The sequence below is a fragment of the Meleagris gallopavo genome, chromosome 20, assembly GCF_905368555.1.
Source record: "Meleagris gallopavo chromosome 20, MGAL_WU_HG_1.1, whole genome shotgun sequence".
NCBI classification, from domain to species: domain Eukaryota; kingdom Metazoa; phylum Chordata; class Aves; order Galliformes; family Phasianidae; genus Meleagris; species Meleagris gallopavo.
The window spans coordinates 10,386,225-10,404,440 of record NC_139423.1 but is presented as its reverse complement, the minus strand read 5'-3'; the positions used below and the strand labels follow the sequence as shown (position 1 = coordinate 10,404,440).

At 53.4% G+C, this 18,216-nt stretch overlaps 2 protein-coding genes across 5 annotated transcripts; both read right to left on the bottom strand.

Annotated features, from left to right (window-relative positions):
* Positions 1-1,320: 1,320 nt before the first annotated feature.
* OTOP3 (otopetrin 3) lies at positions 1,321-8,159 on the bottom strand. 4 transcript variants are annotated; one of them, XM_010721643.4, is made up of 8 exons: positions 8,016-8,159; positions 7,077-7,245; positions 6,419-6,833; positions 5,410-5,546; positions 5,099-5,157; positions 4,424-4,542; positions 3,324-4,252; positions 1,321-2,631 (listed from the first exon to the last, which is right to left on the bottom strand). In XM_010721643.4, the coding sequence occupies exons 3-8, from the start codon at positions 6,810-6,812 to the stop codon at positions 2,461-2,463; spliced, it is 1,809 nt and encodes a 602-aa protein (XP_010719945.2). In that variant the 5' UTR covers positions 6,813-6,833; positions 7,077-7,245; positions 8,016-8,159; the 3' UTR covers positions 1,321-2,460. The 4 variants fall into 4 exon arrangements, with proteins under 4 accessions (XP_010719945.2, XP_010719946.2, XP_010719944.2 ...); XM_010721644.4 differs by having other exon boundaries at positions 7,077-7,170; XM_010721642.4 differs by having other exon boundaries at positions 7,077-7,167.
* Positions 8,160-13,190: 5,031 nt separating this feature from the next.
* On the bottom strand, positions 13,191-17,948 carry OTOP2 (otopetrin 2). The gene is made up of 6 exons (XM_019621810.3): positions 17,549-17,948; positions 16,582-16,718; positions 16,269-16,327; positions 15,512-15,645; positions 14,221-15,110; positions 13,191-13,361 (listed from the first exon to the last, which is right to left on the bottom strand). Exons 1-6 carry the CDS (start codon positions 17,946-17,948, stop codon positions 13,191-13,193), a joined length of 1,791 nt encoding a protein of 596 aa, XP_019477355.1.
* Positions 17,949-18,216: the final 268 nt, after the last annotated feature.

The window sequence follows — 18,216 nt, the reverse complement described above, 5'->3', positions numbered from 1 at the left end:
ATTTCTGTGCTTACAGCATGAGACGTCATCAGAGGTACAGAAAAGGAACTGGATCAGACCTGAATTGGTGAACTGTGTGCTGGGATCTTTGTGCAGCTGAGACCTGTCAGGCAGGTGCCCTGGCCCTGGGGTAGCTCCGGAGGGCGTTCAGTTGACAGATGACAGATCATGGCTGCAGCGCCTGTTGGCAAACTTGGCATTCGTGGTTTTACCCCCCTGGATGTAGACACAGTGCAGTCCAGAGTGTGAGTGGTGAAGAGCCTGAAATTTCATCCTCTGAAGTGAAAGGGCTGAAACCTTGGACTACAGTTTTCTCTTTGGCCTGGAGGAGGGTTTTTACCGTTGTCTCTTGTGGGCTTCTTACCTATATCTGCAGTGCTAGAGCTGGGTGTTGTTAGGGAAGGGCATAGAGCACTGCATCTGGTCCACGTGGCCTTGGGTCAGAGTTGGAGGGGGGCTTTGTTGCTCTTCATGTGTTCAGGAAGTTCGTCCTGTTCACCAACATCCTTTTCAGTCTGTGCCTGTTTGTAGCAATTGTGGGACTCAATATTATGTCTCAAAGGGAAGCCTCCCAAGTCACTGGCTTGATGGAGGCTTAGTAACTTAAACAGAGTTTTAGCTATTATATCACTTGGAAAAAAAAAAAAACAAACCAACAACCAGGCTGTGAGTTTTCTCATGAAGTAAATCATTCCTTGTCCTCATGCTGTCAAAAACTAGGGAGTGGATTTGAAACTTTTTTTGTATCATTTGTAAGGGGCAGACCTTGGCACGCATCTCCTGTAGGTACAGATTGGAATGAGAATAATAATTAACTTTACTGGAGCCTAATTTATCCAGCTGTTATTTCTCATGCCATATATGTGTTGACACAGGCCTAAGTCAAAGCTCTCAGTGGGCAAAGTTCGTGCTCATGAAGTCGTTCTCACTTTTAGTTTCGGAGAATGCTTTCACTGCCCGAAAGCTGAGTTATGAGGAGGGCAACGTAACGTGGGCAGAGTTTGTAGTTCTGTGGTTCCTGAGTGGGGTGAAAATAACGTTGCCAAGAAATGCCTGTAGCTGTGATCCTAAACCCACGTTGTTTCTGGGACTGATTTACAGGCGATCTGAACTAATAATGTGGATGCATTTTGCACTGCTACTTTGGCCATGGGTAAAGGTTACGAAAGATCTCAACGGCAAAAAATGGATTGACTGTGAACAAGGACCTGCCCTTAAATCTTGTCTGACCTCTGAGCGCTCGGTTGTTTTTTTTGAGGCCGCTTTTTAGCGAATGAAGAACAGAGAAGAGATTTCACCAGACACACCTAAGTTCTCGATCTGTCTTTATTTTCATTCATCAGAGTCTGTACTTAAACCCACAGTATTTAAGCCCCGTTGCTCTCCTATGTGCTTTTCAAGCAGGCATCTTCTGTGGAGCGCATGGAGCTGCTGGTCAGACACCACGTAACTGTAATCCTCCGTGTGATGTTGTGAAGTGCTTGTGGATGTGCAAAGCAGCTGGGGGATAAGTGGAGCTTATGGAGGAGGGTTCGCAGGAGGCTTGGCAGTGGGTGCAGGGGGTCTTTCTTGAACTGGCTCTGCACATGAGGGTGGACCTTTGTTAATGCAAAGGTGAGAGCATTGTAAGTGGCATCAAGTAAAGATCAGCCATTGCACTTCTGTGGCACTCCTTACTTGAGACCGTGAGCGCCTGAAAGAGGAAATAGCGTTTGTTTTCACCAAGGCAAAGTAATGTTATTGCTTCCATTTTCAATAGGGGGAAAAGTTGCACTGAAATGGCGCAAACCTGCAGGCCTGTCCTGCTCTTTGGTACTGAGAGCTGCAGGAGTGCGGTGTTCCAGTGCAGCAGAGTCCTACAAGATTAGCACAAGTTGGTATGCTGGATGTCAGCACCGGGAGCAAACAGAACTAACCCGTGCTGGCCATTACAGCGACTGCTAGCATCACGATCCATTTGGACATTACATGTAAAAAGTGTACATTTGGTTCATTTGCGGACGACTGGGTGTGCTTCTAGAGTGCCTGGTGCTGCTAGGGCCTTCCTGTGCTGTGGTTGGCAAGCGGTGGTGAGGCTCTGGTGGTCCTTGACTGCATTTTGAACTTATGTGCCGTGCAGGTCAGCCCTTGCTGCTCTTGCATTCTTTTACCAGCTGCTGCTGAAATCTCCCAGATAAAGTCCCACTTTTTTACCATACAGCATCCACTGGCAGATGCTGAGAAGTACCAGCATGCTTCTGTAGAGCAGTAATGCAGCTTGTTAATGAGTTTTCATTCTGTTCTCTATGGAGAAAAAAAGCAGCAACACAAAACCACCTCCTTTCTTTGGAAGCTCATGGTGATGTTGTGCAAGGAGAAGTCAAAACAGAAGCTGGAGAGAAAAAGCTGAGAACTTCCACATGCATAGCTGCTGCTTACTGCATCTTTGTTCAGACCCATCTCACGGCAGCCTCGCTTGGCTCAGGCTGAGACGTACACCTCCAGGAGCCCCCCGACGGAGTGCATGCGGTAGAAGACGCTCAGTGGGAGGCCAAAGTTCACGATGGCAAACCAGGTGGAGTAGCCATAGAACGACTTCTGCAGCCCGTTCTCAAACACGGGGTGAGCCCCAAACGTGGGCATGATCCACAGCTAAAGAGGTGTAAGGAAAACAAAACAGCAACACACACATCGGGGGATGGCAAACTCTCATCTTGCTCTGTCATCTCAGTGCTGGCTCAAGGAATTGTAGGAATACTGCAAGAGTAGCAGGGGGGTTTCATTGTGGGAAGAGGAGGAAAGTTAAAGTGCCGACTCCTTGCTACAAGTCTAACGTGGTTAAATTCTTGGGAACCGAACACTGACCTCACTCTGCCCCAGGCAGCTTCGTCTTTCCACACAATTTCACTTGGCCAATTGTTTTCCCTTTCTTAAAGCTGCAATGAAAATTGACATTTATCGAAGATTCCAAAGCAAAGTTTGCTTTATTGGGTGAGTTCCACTGCTGGAGACGTGATGATGAGGGCTCACCGCTGGTACCTCATGTTTCCCCAGCTATTTCATGAAGCACCATTAGTGAGTCTGACAACTCCCTGGCTGTTAAGGATGTGTTGGTTGCCTCCTTCCCATTCCCAGGAAGCCTTGCCATGTTTGAGGTAAAAGAGGGAGCCTGAAATTCTGGGAATGGAGCATTAACGAAAAAGCAGCCTTGTCTCAACTCCCCAGAAACATGAATCCTAGTGGGCAAAGCTTTCCTGCTCAGAATGGCGGCCCAAAAAGATGCACGTCTGTCTTGGTATCACAAGTTAGCAAAGCTGTGATGTAGCAAAGAAAGCAATACTTACTATGATGTTGCAAAGAACCAAGAAGAAGGAGATCTCCTTTAATGCTTTCCTCTTCCAACTCAGGTGAGAGTAGGTGTGGATGTAGGACAGGGAAACTCTGCGGAACTCCTGCCCGAGCTCCAGCACGCTGACTCGCCTCTGCTCGTGGGCTTCACGGCTGTGCTCTTCGCTCGCTTCTTCCTCCTTGCTGGGAGAGGCCTGTGAGCGCTCCTGATCGCTGCTTGGCGCTGTCGCCCCTTCACCAGGCAGCTCTGGCACCGCGGAAAGCTGCCCAGCGTGCGTTGTGTGCTGGGCCTCCGCTGCTACAAATGGCTGCCGTTGGAGCCCGTCGATAATGAAGATGTTTTGGGTGATATACTGAAAGATGAGGAGGACAGAATAGGACAGGATGAGGCTGTTCAGCATGTCCCTGGGGTTGGTGGCCACAATGGCGACAATGGAGAAGTAGGACATGGCAATCTGGCCGAGGGCTGCTCCCATCAGCAGCACCACATCCAGGCTGCGGGTTGGGTTCTTCAGGGTGTCCAGCTCCCTTTTTTCCAAAGTGTGGATGATTGTCCCAATAATTGCAACCACGCACATCAGGGGCAGGAGCACAATGTAGTAGGAATAATACAACACGAAGACCTGGTAATTGGGGGCTGAGCCTGTGGCCTGGATCTGGTACATCATGAAGACGCAGATCCCAATGATTACGGCGGCAGCACCCAGCAGTGGCCCGAAGACCACTCCATGGAGCTTGAATTTGGGCTTGACGTGAGCAGTGTGGTGGTGGCTGATGCGCCGCCCCACGTTCTTCCACATGACGTACAGCACAGAGCAGCAGATGAGGCAGTACTCGGTGTTGAAGGGATAGAGCAGGATGTAGCCCTTCTGGAAGACTTTGCAGGTGGTTGTGTTTGGGCACGCGCACGAGTCCGTCTCGTTGCCTGGATTAAGGAGAGGAAGGCAGCTATTAGAAGGGAGATGGTCAACATCCGATAACGGGGAGCCTCAGAATTCTGAGGAGCTGCTTGTCCTGTCTGAATCCTGCGACTGAGGACTGCTGTGCTCGCTGCGTCAGCCGAACGCGAGCAGGGATGTGGGGGAAGGAGCCTTGCCTGCCAGGCGCTGCTCCACCTCTCGCAGCTGAGACTCGATCTCCATGTGGATGGAGTCATTGGTCACCGCCAGCAGCCAGAGCAGAAGGTTGGTGGCGATGGTCAGCATCAGCCCGCACCTGGAGGAGCAGAAAGGTGCTTTTATAGCCCTGTCTGTGCAGATGGTTTATGACCGGACTGTGTGAGCACCTGCACTGGAGTGCCGCCCTTTGCTTCTTGCTTTAAGGTGTAAGGATGTGCACAAACGTCGTGCTTTTGGCTCTGCTCTGTGTATGGGCAGTAGTGCGTGGCTTTCCCATTTGTGGAGGAGCAGAGCAAGCTCGCTGGTGGCACCAGCTTGTGCCTGGATGCAGCTGTGGGAAGGAAGGCTGGGGCATCTCCTGGTGATGGGAGCAGGGCAGCCAACGCCCTGGAGGAGTCATTTCGTGAGCGGTGGGAGGGTGTTTGGGAACGAGAGAGGAATGAGCTTTGTAGCAGTTGAGGGTGTGAGTGCAAACCGAAGGGGAGAGCTGGAGTGGATGCAAGGAGGATGATCTGCTCTGATCGTAGCTGGGTCTTGTTTGTGCCCTCTGGGCGAGGGCGGGTGAAGGTCTAGCAGAGATGAGGAGGATAACAAACAGAAAGAAAGAGCTGCTTTAGAGAAGCAGAAGGATTCTTTTCCCCCCCTTTTCATACCTGGTGAGGTTGTGCTGAACTTGAATGCAGTCCTTAGAGTGATGCCATAGGAAAAACGCCTGCAGATCAATGACAAGCACAGCGTGAGGGGTGCAGCTGGCAGTGCTGCACGCGGGGGCAGGGATGGGCAGTGCAGAGCCACGTGGCCGCCTGGCAGGACGGTGTGTGCCTGGGCAGCCTGGAACAAGTGCTGCCATCCTGACGTGGCTCCAGCATGCTTGCACTCCCTTTCCTGAGCATCCTCCCTTTCCTGACCCCAGCAACAGAACAGAGAACAGTGTGAGCTGCCAGGAACGGGGAGTGTGAGTTACCTGTGTGGCAACAAACAGGATTTCAATGCTGGGGAACACGATTTCCACTTTGGATTTGCAGTTGATCTGAATGACGCTGTAGCCGATCTGAAAGACGTTCAGGAGGATGCTGAAAGTGCCGAACAGCAGCAGTGACCCTGGGCAAACAGCAAAAGCAGAAGTGAATAAACAGAGATGAGTTTGTGGAGCATCCAAGTGTGGATGGGGAGTGAGGGCTCCTGGTTCTGAGCAGGGCTGCTGTCTGCTTGGAGGCCTCCTGATCTTGAGACGAGGGGAAGCCTGGCATAAGGTGCTGGGACAACACAAGGTACAATAAGGACAACACCTGCGCTTGGATAGCAGGTGGGAATGGAGTTTTTGGCCTTTTCTGTGCGCTCTGGAGTGACGGCGGTGAGTGGATGGCAGGTGATGGTTTCTACCTTCTGAATACCCCGGGGTGAAGGTGAGGCTGAGGCTCTGCAGCACCACCCTGCAGAGGTTGAGACCCTTCTGCTGCTCCCCCCTTTCCCCTCTGACTGCACGAGGTCCTTAGGCAGCTTTCAGCTTTCTTCCCTTCACTTCTCCACACTTAATTATCAAGGCTTGCACTAATTAGAATCTTTCTAATAGATAGAGGCAGGGTTGTTTAGAAAAGTGGCATCCCACAAAGTGTGAGAAAGCTCCCAGGGAAGCCAGTGTGTCTCTGGGATGTGACTCACAGGGCAGAAACCTCCCGCTGTGCTGCTCTGCGAAAGGAGAGCAGCGCGGAGCTGCTGTGCTCGGATGCTGAGCTGAGGTTGTGCTTTGAGAAGGGAGCGCAGTGTGGGGCTGCTCAGGAGGATGGAGGACAGCTGAGTTCAGGGCTCTCCTGGCTGCTCTCCTTCCTCCCTGTGGCTCAAGCTATGCCCTGGAAAAGCCCTGACTCCGTCTCCTGTGGCTCCATGCTCTTAGTGGCGAGGGAAGAACCTGTGTATTTTCCAAGCGCTGGGAGGAAAGGGAAAGGCATGGGATGATGAACTAAAGGGTTTACCCCTAATCCACACTGGCCCAGCATGGGTGTCCCGGTAGAGCACAGCGTGCGGCTGCCGGCTGGTGCCCAGCAGGTAGTAGATAATCCAGCACAGGCACAAGACCTTGAGGATGGACAGCAGGATCCAGACGTCCGCCAGCGTGATGGCAACATGGTTGAAAATCATACTGCTGATGAAGGCGCTGCCCAGAAACACCACGTTGAGGGCCAGCAGCCCTGAGAAGAGCTGCCCCGATTTCTGAGCCTGTCTGTCCCTCTGCTGCAGGGAGCAGTGCCGGTACAGCCACGACTTCTCATAGTGGATCATGGAGGTGCCCGGTGGGGCTGAGGCTGAGGCCAACCTGCTGTTGCAGTGGTGGCAGGGCTTTTGCTTGGAGGCTTTGTTGCCCGGCATGGCTGGGCTGCCTGGGGTCACCTGCAGCAGAGAGGGGTTAAAGGGGAAGGAAGGTTATAGAAAGAGTTGGGGGAGCGGGGGGAGCAGATTAGGGCTTAGCCCAGGTTTGGCATTTGGGGGACGGGTCGTTGTAGAGTAGTGGGGGAAAAAGGTGACGTTGCCAAAAGATGTCAATAGACACGGGTGTTAAAAGGGGTATTTGATGACTGCCCCACCGGCACTGGGAGTTGCTGGGACCAGAGGTGCCGAGTTTCCCATCCTCACCTTTCACACCTCCACACACAGCCCCACGTTCAGGTTTCCTCCTCTCTGTTGCTCCAAGAGTTATAGGTGGGAATGAAGAGCAAGCTCAGACCTGCTTTAAAATTCAGAGCTGTTTGGTTCTGGTTGGTGGGGCCAACCTCCTCCTTGTGCTTATGGGTTCTTTATATGGCTGCAGAAATCGTGACAGAGCCGACGAGGGGAATAAAGGGTGTTTAACCAAGCTGCAAGGAAAAGACCCAGCCTGGCTTCCCAGAGGCTGAGAATAGAGCAGAGTTAACGTTTGGTTTTCTTTCTTTTTCTCCTTGAAGCACAGAGCAAAAAGCACAGAGCCATGAGCTGATCCAGAGCATTTTGAGGGGCTGGCTCAGATAAACGGCCACAGCCTGGAAGCTGTTCTGTGCAGTGCTGGGAAAGACCTCAGCAGAAGATTTGCCCATGGCAGGGTGATCTCTGGCCGTGAGCAGCAGTGGGGCAGAGCTGCTTCCCACGGGGTCAGGGTATGGGAGCTGCGTTTGCTTGGGGCTGCAGCTGCGCTGAAAGCACTGGGGGTGCGTTGGGGTGGGAACTGTGTGCAGTTGTCATGGGGCTTTGAGGCGGAAGTTGTCTGAGAAGGGGTTTAAATTTCAGTGCTTCCCTCTTCCTTCACGTGCACACCGAGATGCTGTTTGCCTTTGGTCCACAGGGATTCAGTGCACTTCTGCTAACGGAGATGGACCCTAAACCCTTCCCTCTTTGCTGCCCAAGCTCTCCTCCTGTTTTGCTCTCACACGAGCACAGAAGCAATGGCTCTCCCCTCTCCTGCCCTGCTTTAGGGGCAGGAGAACCAGAAGGAAGCACATCGCGGAGGTCCCAGTGCCCAGGCGATGCTGTGCACGGCAGCTGCTCGCTGTGGCCCCAAGCCCCGACCGAGTGCTGCCGTGAGCAGCCGGCTGTCCTTACCTCCCAGCCGTGCTGCTGCGATGCTCCGTGCCTCTCCTGCCGGGCTGAGGTGCCGGCAGCGCTGCTCCCCGCTCAGTGCGGCCTCTGCTCCGAGCCCATCGATTTTCTTTTTCCACCTTGTTTACTTTGGGTCTATTATTGTCATTACATTAATTAGTCAGCGAGACGCTCTCGTCTCTGACAAGGGCAGCCAATGGGAAACGGCTCCTTTATGCACCTGCTGGGTTGCCCCATGCCAGCAGCCTTGGCACAGGATGTGCCAACTGGTAAAACCACAAGCCCCTGTGACTAATTCGTGCCATGGCTTGAGCAAGTTCAAGGCTAATCTCGTGGTGTGAGCTTGTTCTGAGCTGCAGAGATGGGAGCACTTAGCTTTGGCTAACATCCACTCCAGCTCCCTGCTCCTTTGTTTCCGGATGGTTCTGAAGGTTTTTCTCTGGTGTACCGCTACTTTGTGTCTTTACCCATGGCACAGGTACCCCAACTGCTCCAAAAGACAAAGCTCGGGGTCCAGCCAAAGTGGGGACTGCACCAATTTGAGGATTTTTGGCACAGAGGCGGCTGATTTGGTGGACGGCTCTGAGCTGTAAATGCTGACTTCAGAACCAGATCCTCACGTGCAAACCCCATGGGCTCAGCCATGGGTTGGGGATGCTCTGGGTCCAAGCTGTGCTGTCACTGTTCCCTCTCGTGTCGCATTGATTTCTGGTTGGGATTTGTGGTGAGCTGATTGCTCCGGTTGTGCGGCTCAAAACAGGCGTTTGGCATTTCTGACTGAGCCTGGCCTGATGTGAGGAGAGGGGCTCTCCGTGTCCCGGGATGAGCCCCCAGCAGCACCTTGCTGCCTGCAGCTGCCAAACACGTGAGCTGGGAGGTGAAGCTGGGAAAAGCTTCCAAGAGCCCAACAGCGGGTGGAGTGGGTGGGGGAGCACGGGTTATCATGCGCCGGGATGTGACGAAAGGGATGGAAAACAAGAGCAAAAGGGGCCCATTTCTTCTAGGTGAGAACGCCCAGCATGTGCCGGAGCTGCCGCGGTGGCTCAGCTGTGCCGGTAAAGCGGTGGTGTTCAACGTCCAACCCAACCCTCGGCTCGTGGGGCAGAGCCGGGATGCTGTCATCTGATGCAGGACTTTGGGACTCCCCATGGGGAGATGCCCCGAAGCGTCAGCAGCTCCATCCTGCTGGGAGGAGCAAGGAAGCGCCGCTGCTCCCTGAGCACCATCGGGCTGCCCTGGGCTGCTGGCTGCTTTCGTGACCCCGCCTGGGGGCTCCGTAGCGAACAGGGATCTCCCAAGAGCTACTTGCTGGGCTCTCTGTTGAGCAAAGCCGATGACTTGCATGTGAGGCATTAGCAAATCTGGCTGTTTTTCTGTACTCGTCAGCCTAAATTGAATTGAGCTTGGAAATGGAAGCCAGGAGTCTGTACCCTGGGGTGAGGAAGACTGGGTGAAATTAGAGGTTCTTCCAATAAAGAAGGGCCTGAAGGAAAACACCAGGGCCGGGTGTGATCCTGTGGTTTTCTCCAACGGGGCTGTGCACCAGGGCTACAAAGAGGCGGTGCACTTCAAAGCCTGGCGTGTCTTCTGGCTTTGGAGCTCAGGTGAGACTCGGTGCTGCAGGTCTCTGTGGGGCCGATCAGGGCTCCATGCTGAGCCGTCACAGGGGCAGAGTGAGAGGCAGTGGCTCAAGTTGTGCCAGGGGAGGTTCAGCTCAGGTGTTAGGAAACGTTTCTTGGAAAGAGTGGTGATGCGGTGGCACGGGGGGGGGGGGGAACCCTGGGGGTGCTGAGCCTGCGGGGATGTGGCACTGAGGGACGTGGGGCTGGGGGGGTGGATGGCGTTGGAGGGCTCTTCCAACCCGAACGATTCTGCGATTCTCAGAATGGCAGGTGTTTAAATTAGATGTATTGAGCCAAGCTTAACCAAGAGATGCAATCGTTAAGTAAGCAGGAGCAGGGCTGAATGGGGAAGGATGAGTTGAGCCGACTGGGTCAGTCCCAGGCAGTTCCAATCACTGTGTGGGAGCAGCTGCCTTTACTGGGAAGCTGAGGGCAAGCAGCTGAATGCTATCAGTGATGTTTGCCCCTCTGCTATCAACAAGGTGCTTATTGGCGTTATCTGTGCGCTTAGCACTAACAGCATCCAGGCTGGGCCAAGCGGATCTGTAAACAGGAGCCAAGGAGGAAGGAGGTTGGTGCCCAGCGGCTGTGTTTGTCCAAGGGCTTTCTGAGGAATGCTGCGTGCCTTGCGGCTCCCGGGCCAGCCCACACCCTTCCTCCTTTCCCTCTGCCGATAACCGCGACAGTGACGTTTCCTGCAGGGCCGTGGGTCAGCACCCACTGGGGGCACCGTCAGAGCTGGGCAGGTTGAGCCCACGAGGCTCTGTGCTGGTGATGCTCAGCGCCGCGTTTTCCCCGCTGGTCGTGTGGATCTTCCCCTGGAATTCGGGTGGTTCTGGTGGGAGATTCAGCACGCAGCAGCCCTGCAGAGTGCTGTCCCAGCCCTGCCCTGGCCCTGCTGGGCTCCTGCTGCAGGGCTGAGCCCCACCGTGTGCTGCGGCCCCATCCGCACCCCCTGCCCGCATCCACTTCCAGCTCAACACAGACAGCAATGATTAACTTGGATTCCTCCCCTGCCTCCGACACGCCTCAGAGCAAATCACCCCGATAAAAGACTTCTTCTTCCCCTAATAAAACAAAACTCGCCCTCTAATAACAGATGATTAAGAAGCAGAGGAGGGGATGGAAAGCTGTGGCAGCCCTGGGATGATGACTCAGGTCGTTGCCCGTGACCTTTCCTATGACCTTCCCTGCTCTTTTTGGAGCAGCACTTTCTGATTTCCTGCTCTTTGCTGCCTGTCTCCACGCAGGCCCCACACTGGCCTCAGGCTGCTGGGTTTGTGCTGGTGGGTTCAGCTCCCACTGAACTCACATGACATGAGAAGCCCTTTGAAGCCCTTTGCTTTCCTGCAGCTCTTCATTTTTTGCCACTTAAGCAGCCGCCTGGAGGACTGTCCTTCTCCCCATTCAGGTGCCTCAGTGTCCCCATCTCCAGGAGTGGAAGAAGAAGCCTACAGCGGTGCTTTCTGCAGGCATCTCCAGGGACACGCGAACAAAGGACAGAGCAGCTCTCGACTGATGGCATCCCTGCATTTCCAGGTACTGCATCGGGCTGTCTTCCAGAGACAGACACTGCTGTGCCCAGGAGCTGCAGTGTAGGATGGAGCGGTGGATGGAGCGGTTTGCAGCGTTCCCAGGGTTTTATTTATCCCAGTGGGATGTCCTGTGGTTGGGTGCTGTGGCTCCTGCTGCCCTGTCACCTTGCACCAATTGGGTTGGTCTTTTGAGGTCCCTTTTAACACAAGCTGTTCTGTGGCTCTGTGGGGGGGGGCTGCAGTGGGTCTCCCCCTGCACCCGTTCAGCCCCAGCAGTTACCGGTCTGTGCCCAGGCTGGGGAACCTGAGGTGTGATGGAGGAAACCCGCTGTGCCCCCAAGGAGCAGAGCTGTGCTTGTAGGTGGTAATTCCCCTGAGCAGTGTGGGGTAAAGCAGTGCAAGGGCGTACGTAAGAGTGACGTCTGTGCCCCACGTGTGTCTCATTCCTGCCATAACCTGTGGCTCCTGCAGCCGAAATTGAGAGAGCTTTTGTTTTAGAAAAGGTAATGTTTCTGGGCAGAGATCTTATCCTTACCAGGTCAATGCTGAAACAAGAGCCGGTCCGTGGGGCTGGGAAGGGCAGTGGGGCAGCTCCCTGACCCATGCAGGGGAGGATCCACCTGAGGAGCTGCATCCAGGCAGTCCCTGGGCAGGGAGGTTGGGAAAACCACTCCGCTCAATGCCAGGTATCCCAATCTGCTTTTATTTTTCATTTTTCATTTTTCTTTGACAGATGCACGCACACACAAACACCTGTAAGAAAAGGCTCAATCTCTGCCATCTCTGGAGCACTCTATATGTGAACAATAACCATGGGTGTGTTGGGGTGCAGGCAAAGCACAGCTGTGCCCTTTGGGCACACACCTCTCCAGGCAGCGTGGGCAGCCCCAGGCTCTGCTTGGGCTCTGCGCAGTGCAGTGAGCCCATTCCTACCACCTGCAGCCCTGGGTCACGGAAAGGAGCTGTGGAACGGGGTCATTCCTGAGGTCCTTCCCAACCCAACCCGTTCTGCGATGCCACGGCCCACAGAGAGCTGCAGGTGCCCGGAGGTGCGTGCTGGGGCTGTGTGCATGGGCCCCGCATCCTCCAGGACTGGTGGTGCATTGCAGTCCTGCCCTGAGGGCGCAGGAGGTGGAGGGGAAAGTGGTAGTGGTGGGATGATTTCTGCACTGCAGGGCACGGAGGGACCCTCCAGGAGTTGAGCATTACAGTGAACATCAATAAATAATTTTGTGTACAAAAAGGTTCAGCTATTAAAAAAAAAAATCTATTAAAAAAGAAGAAAAGAAAAACAAACCTCTTCGTCGTGCTGCCTCGCCCCTATGATCTTCGTGGCTCTTGAGCACTGATTCAGGAAAATGAGGGGGGAAAAGTGCCAGGACAGCCCTGTGCTCAGCCTTCCTGTAGTGTGCAGCCGTCAGCACCCACCCTGCTCTGCAGGGGAAGGGCTGTGCTGGGGCTCAGTGGGGGCGGTGGGGACAGGCGAGGCAGAGGGCAGACAAAGCATTCCCAGAGCCTCGGGTGGCAGTGGTGGTTTTTCACATCTGCAGGGCAGTGGGTGGTTTCTGACTGGCCGTACCAGAAGTGCAGTGGTTTCCCTTCCCTTGCCATTCACTCCTCAGCTGAGCCCTCTGCACAGGCAGTGGCTGCCCGAGGGGCCAAGCACCCTGGGAGAGTAAAGCGGGGGCGTGGGGTGAATGGGCTCTACGGAGGAAGGCGATTCTCTGCATGAACTGAGAGTAATTAACATCCTCTTACTCTGGTTCCTTCCTTTTTTTTTTTTTTTTTTTTTTTTTTTTTTTTTTCTTTTAGGTCTAAGAACTTCAAACACACTCACATGAACATCCACACACACGTAGCAAAAATAAAATCTGGAGCTATATTGGGATGATCTTCATTGACAGTTCAGAAATGCCCCGGCACTGCAGGAGGACACGATTCAGGCAGTGGTGAGGAGCCCTCGGGACGCGGGGGACGAAGGTGTGGGCTGAGGAGGCTCTCATCTTCCTTGTGAGAGTTCATCAGGACATGATGCAGACCTCCAGCAAACTGGCCACTGCGTGCATTCGGTAGAAGATCCCAAAGGGCAGGCAAATGTCCACGATGGCCGGCCACATGGAATCACCATAGAAGTTCAGTTCTGTGTCATTGTCAAAGTGGGGCCGGGCGCCGAATGCTGGCATGATCCAGAGCTGTTTGAGAAGTGGGAGAAGACACTGCAGTGAGAAAGGCGTATAGCACAGCACGAACCCGCACTGACGGCTACTGAGAGGTGAGGAGAACCTCCTGGCGCGGGCCAGGAGCGCGGGTTGGCATCAAGATCGGGTATGGTCTGCTGAACCCAAAGAACTGCAATCTGTGCCTCGGACCGAGTGCCACAGCCCTAAGGGACGCGGCTGGGCACGCTGTGCTCGCAGGCTGCGGCTCCTCGGGTGGAGCAGGCAGGAGCGGGGCTGAGCTGGAAGCAGCTGTGTGTGCCCAAAGTGAGCCGGGCTCAGCCGAGCGCGTATCTGGCTGCGTGGGAGTCATCGCTCTGCTCCTTGTCTGCTGATACGAACGGTCGGTTTGAGGTCGCAGTGTGTGAGACCAGCTGGGCGCTCGGAGGCTCTGCAAAGATGCAGTGTGCAGCTCGGCACCTCTGGAGGTGGCCAGGCTTGGGCTTCCAGGCCGTGGGTATTGAGAAAAGTCGTGCTGCCTTTTCTCCAGAAAGCCCACGCTTTACCTCTGGTCATTCTACACAGGAGCACAGAACGGTTTGGGTTGGAAGGGACCTTGATAACTGTTTAGTTTCAGCTCCCAAAGTAGATGCTTTCTTTGGACCCACCCAACGTCTTATATTCTTGTTGATAAGGGGCGGCCTCTGCCAGCATAGCCTAAAATACCTGAACTCCAGGGCAGCTGCTATTGTAAGTGATGAGGGAATTACTGCTGCCTGCTCTCACAGGTACAAATTAATCCGCTGCTTGTGTAGTGGAAGTGCACAGATACTTCTCCTTTCCTCGCTTCCCTCCTCCCCCACCCCGAGGAGCTCTTCTCCCTGCTTGTACTCACTATGATGTTGCACAGCAGGAGGAACATGGAGATCTCCCTTAAGAGCTTCCTCCGCCAGTTGATCTTCTTGGGGGCCATGAGGGACCGCACGAGGTCGGAAGGATGGCTGCCCTCAGTGCTGGGTGCGGGGTTCGGTGCCGACGCGCTGCCACTGTCGGGCACCCGCAGGGACACCGCGCTGACGTTGACAAAGGTGAGACCGTAGAGCTCCTTCTGGGGAGAGCTGTGCTTGTGGTCCTCCTTGGGGGGCTGCCGATGAAGGCCTTCAATGATGAAGATGTTCTGGAAAGTGTGCTGGGCGATCATGAGGAGGGCGTAAGTGAGGTTGAGCGCGCTGATGGCGTCCCTTGGCGTGCTGGCCACGATGGCTACGATGGAGTAGTAAGAAATGGCGTACTGCCCCAGGGCAGCCCCCATCAGCAGCGCCACGTCCAGCGTCCGCGTCGGGTTCTTGTGCCGGTCCATGTCTCTCTTGTCGAAGCGGTAGATGACAGAGCCTCCAATGCAGACAAGGGACATCAGGCCCAGACAAACAATGTTGAAGATGTAGTACATGGTGAGCGCTTGGCTCTTCTTGCTGGGCTCGGTGCTGGAATTTACTTGCACCTCATAAACGATAAGGACCCCCAAGCCGCCCACCAGAATGATGAGGCCCAGCACGATGCCCACAAAGAAGGTTCTTCGGAAGAGCTTGAACTTCAGGTGCTGGACGTGGTGGGAGTGGTGGTCTATAAAGCGCCCGACGTTCTTCCACATGACGTAAACCATGGCGGAGGCGAACAGGCTGTACTCGATGTTGAAGGGGTACAGCCAGAAGTAGCCGTTCTTGAAGATCTGGCAGATTTGGCTGTTGCAATTGCATGCTTCTGTTGAGTCACTTCTCATTCCCACTGAAAGAAGATGAAAGCACAGACACAGCGGTGTTACGGCGGGGAGCCAGCCTTGTTGGCAGCCCCAGAAAACCGAACACTTTGGGTCAGAGAAAACAAAGCCAACAAAAGAATGTGACCGCTTTGGAAATGAGGACACATCTACTTCAGCTTTCTGGTATTCCTGTTTTTCCAAAGAAGCCAGGCGGGCAGCAGGTTAGATCCTTCTTTCCCTCCCTTCTTCATTCCCACTCCACTTGTCCAAACCCTTCCACCTTCCTGACTCTTCCATCTCTTTGTTAGGAAATGAACGTTATCACCTGGCTGCTAACATAGCAGCTCTAGATGGGCCTCCTGAAAATGGGTAAGACCTGATTTTCAGATCAATCCCTGGACCCTGGCTTCACAAATGAGGGAATTACCTTTCAGGAGCCACCTGAACAGCTCCTCCGTTGTGTTTTTCTTCAGCTTTGAATGCGCTTTGTGAACAGATTCGTCTGTCACCGCTGACATCCACACCGCTAAGTTTGTGGTCAGAGTTAGCATCAAGCCACACCTGCAGAAAGAAGAGGATGATGAGATCAAGGTGTGGCTCCGTGCCACATCTCTCCCATCCACGTAGTAGATGTGCGCGCAGTCAGAGGGCCTGCAGGAACTGCCAGAGGAGGTTTGTGGACGCTTTAGTGGTCAGGGCTGTAAAGCCCAAACTTTTCTTATGCTGCTCTCGCTCTCTTCCTACCTTGTGTCCGTCTTCATGAGAATTAGCAAAGCCCAAATCCTCTTGTTGCTTTTGAACAGCAGAATGGATGAATAGGTTTGAGATGGTCTCTGGTGTTGCAAAAGTGAACAAGATCTTATTTATTGTTTAACCTGAGGCTTACCTACTGCATCTTTATCTTTCCCAGGAAAGAAGGATTTTACTTAGTGCTAGTGATTTATTTCATACTAATCTGTTTGAGTAACGCTCACATCCTTGAACTGGATCCCAGCTCTGCTCAGTCCATCATCATAAGCCTCAACTGCTTGAGCTGGGACTTGGGGCCAGCTGGGTGCTCAGCAGGTTGAATTTGGGCTAGCATTAGGGCAGATGGGATTATCCACTTGTTGCCTCTCAGCTGTATGAGTGCAGGAGGTTTGCAGAGACCTCCTTCCTCTGCATCAAAGAGCAGCAGTGCTCACCTGGTAACGTTCAGGTGTACGTGGACACAGTCTTTGGCAGAGATCCACAGGAAGTATGTCTGACAAGGACAAGAGGAGAAATAAGAAAGCTTAGTTGCAAGAAAATCATCATTCTGAAGGGGGGATCTCTTTCACTTTGTGGCTGTTAACCCATAGTCCTGGCCATTTTGTATGCTGGCTGTTCTTTCCTTGCTCCTCCTGCCCATTGCCACTGCCTCTGCTCTGCCCATGCCCAAACCCTATTCCCACCTCAGTTGTTGAACTCTTCCTTTGGGGTTGGAGTTTCTTCCCTGGGGCAGATCAGCCGTCTCACCTGTACAACCACGAATATTGCTTGCACGATGGGGTACATTATTTTGATTGCAGACAGGCAGCTGTAGAAACTGGAGTAATATCCTATTTTGAACACATCCATGACGAGACTGAAAATAGCAAATAGGATCAGGCCTCCTGTTGAAGAACCAGAACCAAACAGAAGGTGTTTGCATGCATAGGCTAATGCAGTTGGATGAAAGGAAGAGGATGAACTATTGCCATGGAGAGGCTTTATTTCTACCTCAGTTTTCCTTTCCCACCACCCAAGGCATCTTAGCACCACTGGAATCACATGAAGTATTTCTGGCTGGAAGGGATTTTGGAAAGTCATCCAAGTCGTCTCTCTGCTCTGACTGGAGCTAACAGGACTTGCAAGTCTGGGGAGGAACCTGGTGTTATAAAGTACCAAGGGCCTTCATGGATAAAGAGAGACTTGGCAGCTGAGGGTCTAGGAGCAGGTGATGCTACTGCCCAGCACAGGGGAAGGAAGGTTGTGTCCCTGCTGGTTGTTCCTTCGTGTAATATTTAAAACTCACACGAACTGCTCGTATAACCATAGAATCATTAAGGTTGGAATTGACCTCTAAGATCATCAAGTCCCACCACTGACCCATCCCCACCATGTCCCTCAGTGCCACATCACCATGGTTCTTGACATGCCATAGACTGGATATGCCATCTTCTCAATGCCTCCTGCACGGATTAAGGAGGAGAAGGATGTGTTTTGTAAGTACACACTGCTTGGAGATGAGCTGTAATAGCTGTGCTCGAGGAAGCTTTATGGAGAAGATGTGATTCTTGGGCCTGACGAAACTACGTAAACTGTGAAATTAACTCAGTGCTGTGCTAAATTGGGATTCCCCTGCTATGGAATACATTCAAAACACTTCAAAAGGTTTGAATGAGCATGAGGTCATCTCTACATCTCGTGGTCTCACCTCCAGCCCTCACCCCCAAGGTCCTACCTCTCAGCCAGATGGGTCCAGCATGGGAGTCTTTGCAGAGGATGGCATCTGGGCACCGGGAGGTGCTGACGAGGTAGAAGATAATCCATATGACGACTATCAGCATCATGACAGTCAGCAGGAAAAAGACATCGTAATCGTGCACGGCAATTCTCTCAAAAGCCCCACTGCTCACCAGCGTGCAAGCCAGCAGGGCTAAGTGCACGGCCAGCAGGATGGAAAACATGCGGCCGCCCTTCTTCCACACCTCCTTGGAGCCTGGAGCGGAGGGCTGGTGGGGCTGTGGGCTGAGGGACATCGTCGGGTTGGAAGCCAGGCTGGCTTTGTCATCCTTGGATCCGCAGCCCATGGAGTTGGACCGTCTGATCTCACTGTCCTTCCGCACGGGCTCTTCAGTCATGGTTCAGCTGAGGGGGAATGCTGCTGGGGGAGAGACCGTGAGCACGAGGTCACTTCATTTTGAACAGCCCAGGGCTGGACCAACATGGGGCACGGTATGAGGAGGAGAGAACGTGTCAGAGGAACGCAAAAGTCTGAGACGGGAGGAGCAAGAAGAAGAATGAGCTTATATTCAAACTGTTTCTTCCCGGTTCCCCTTGCTTAAGATGCTTTTGCATGGGCAGATAACAGGTCTGTTTAACAAAGCAATGCCTAATTTGCCATGCAAT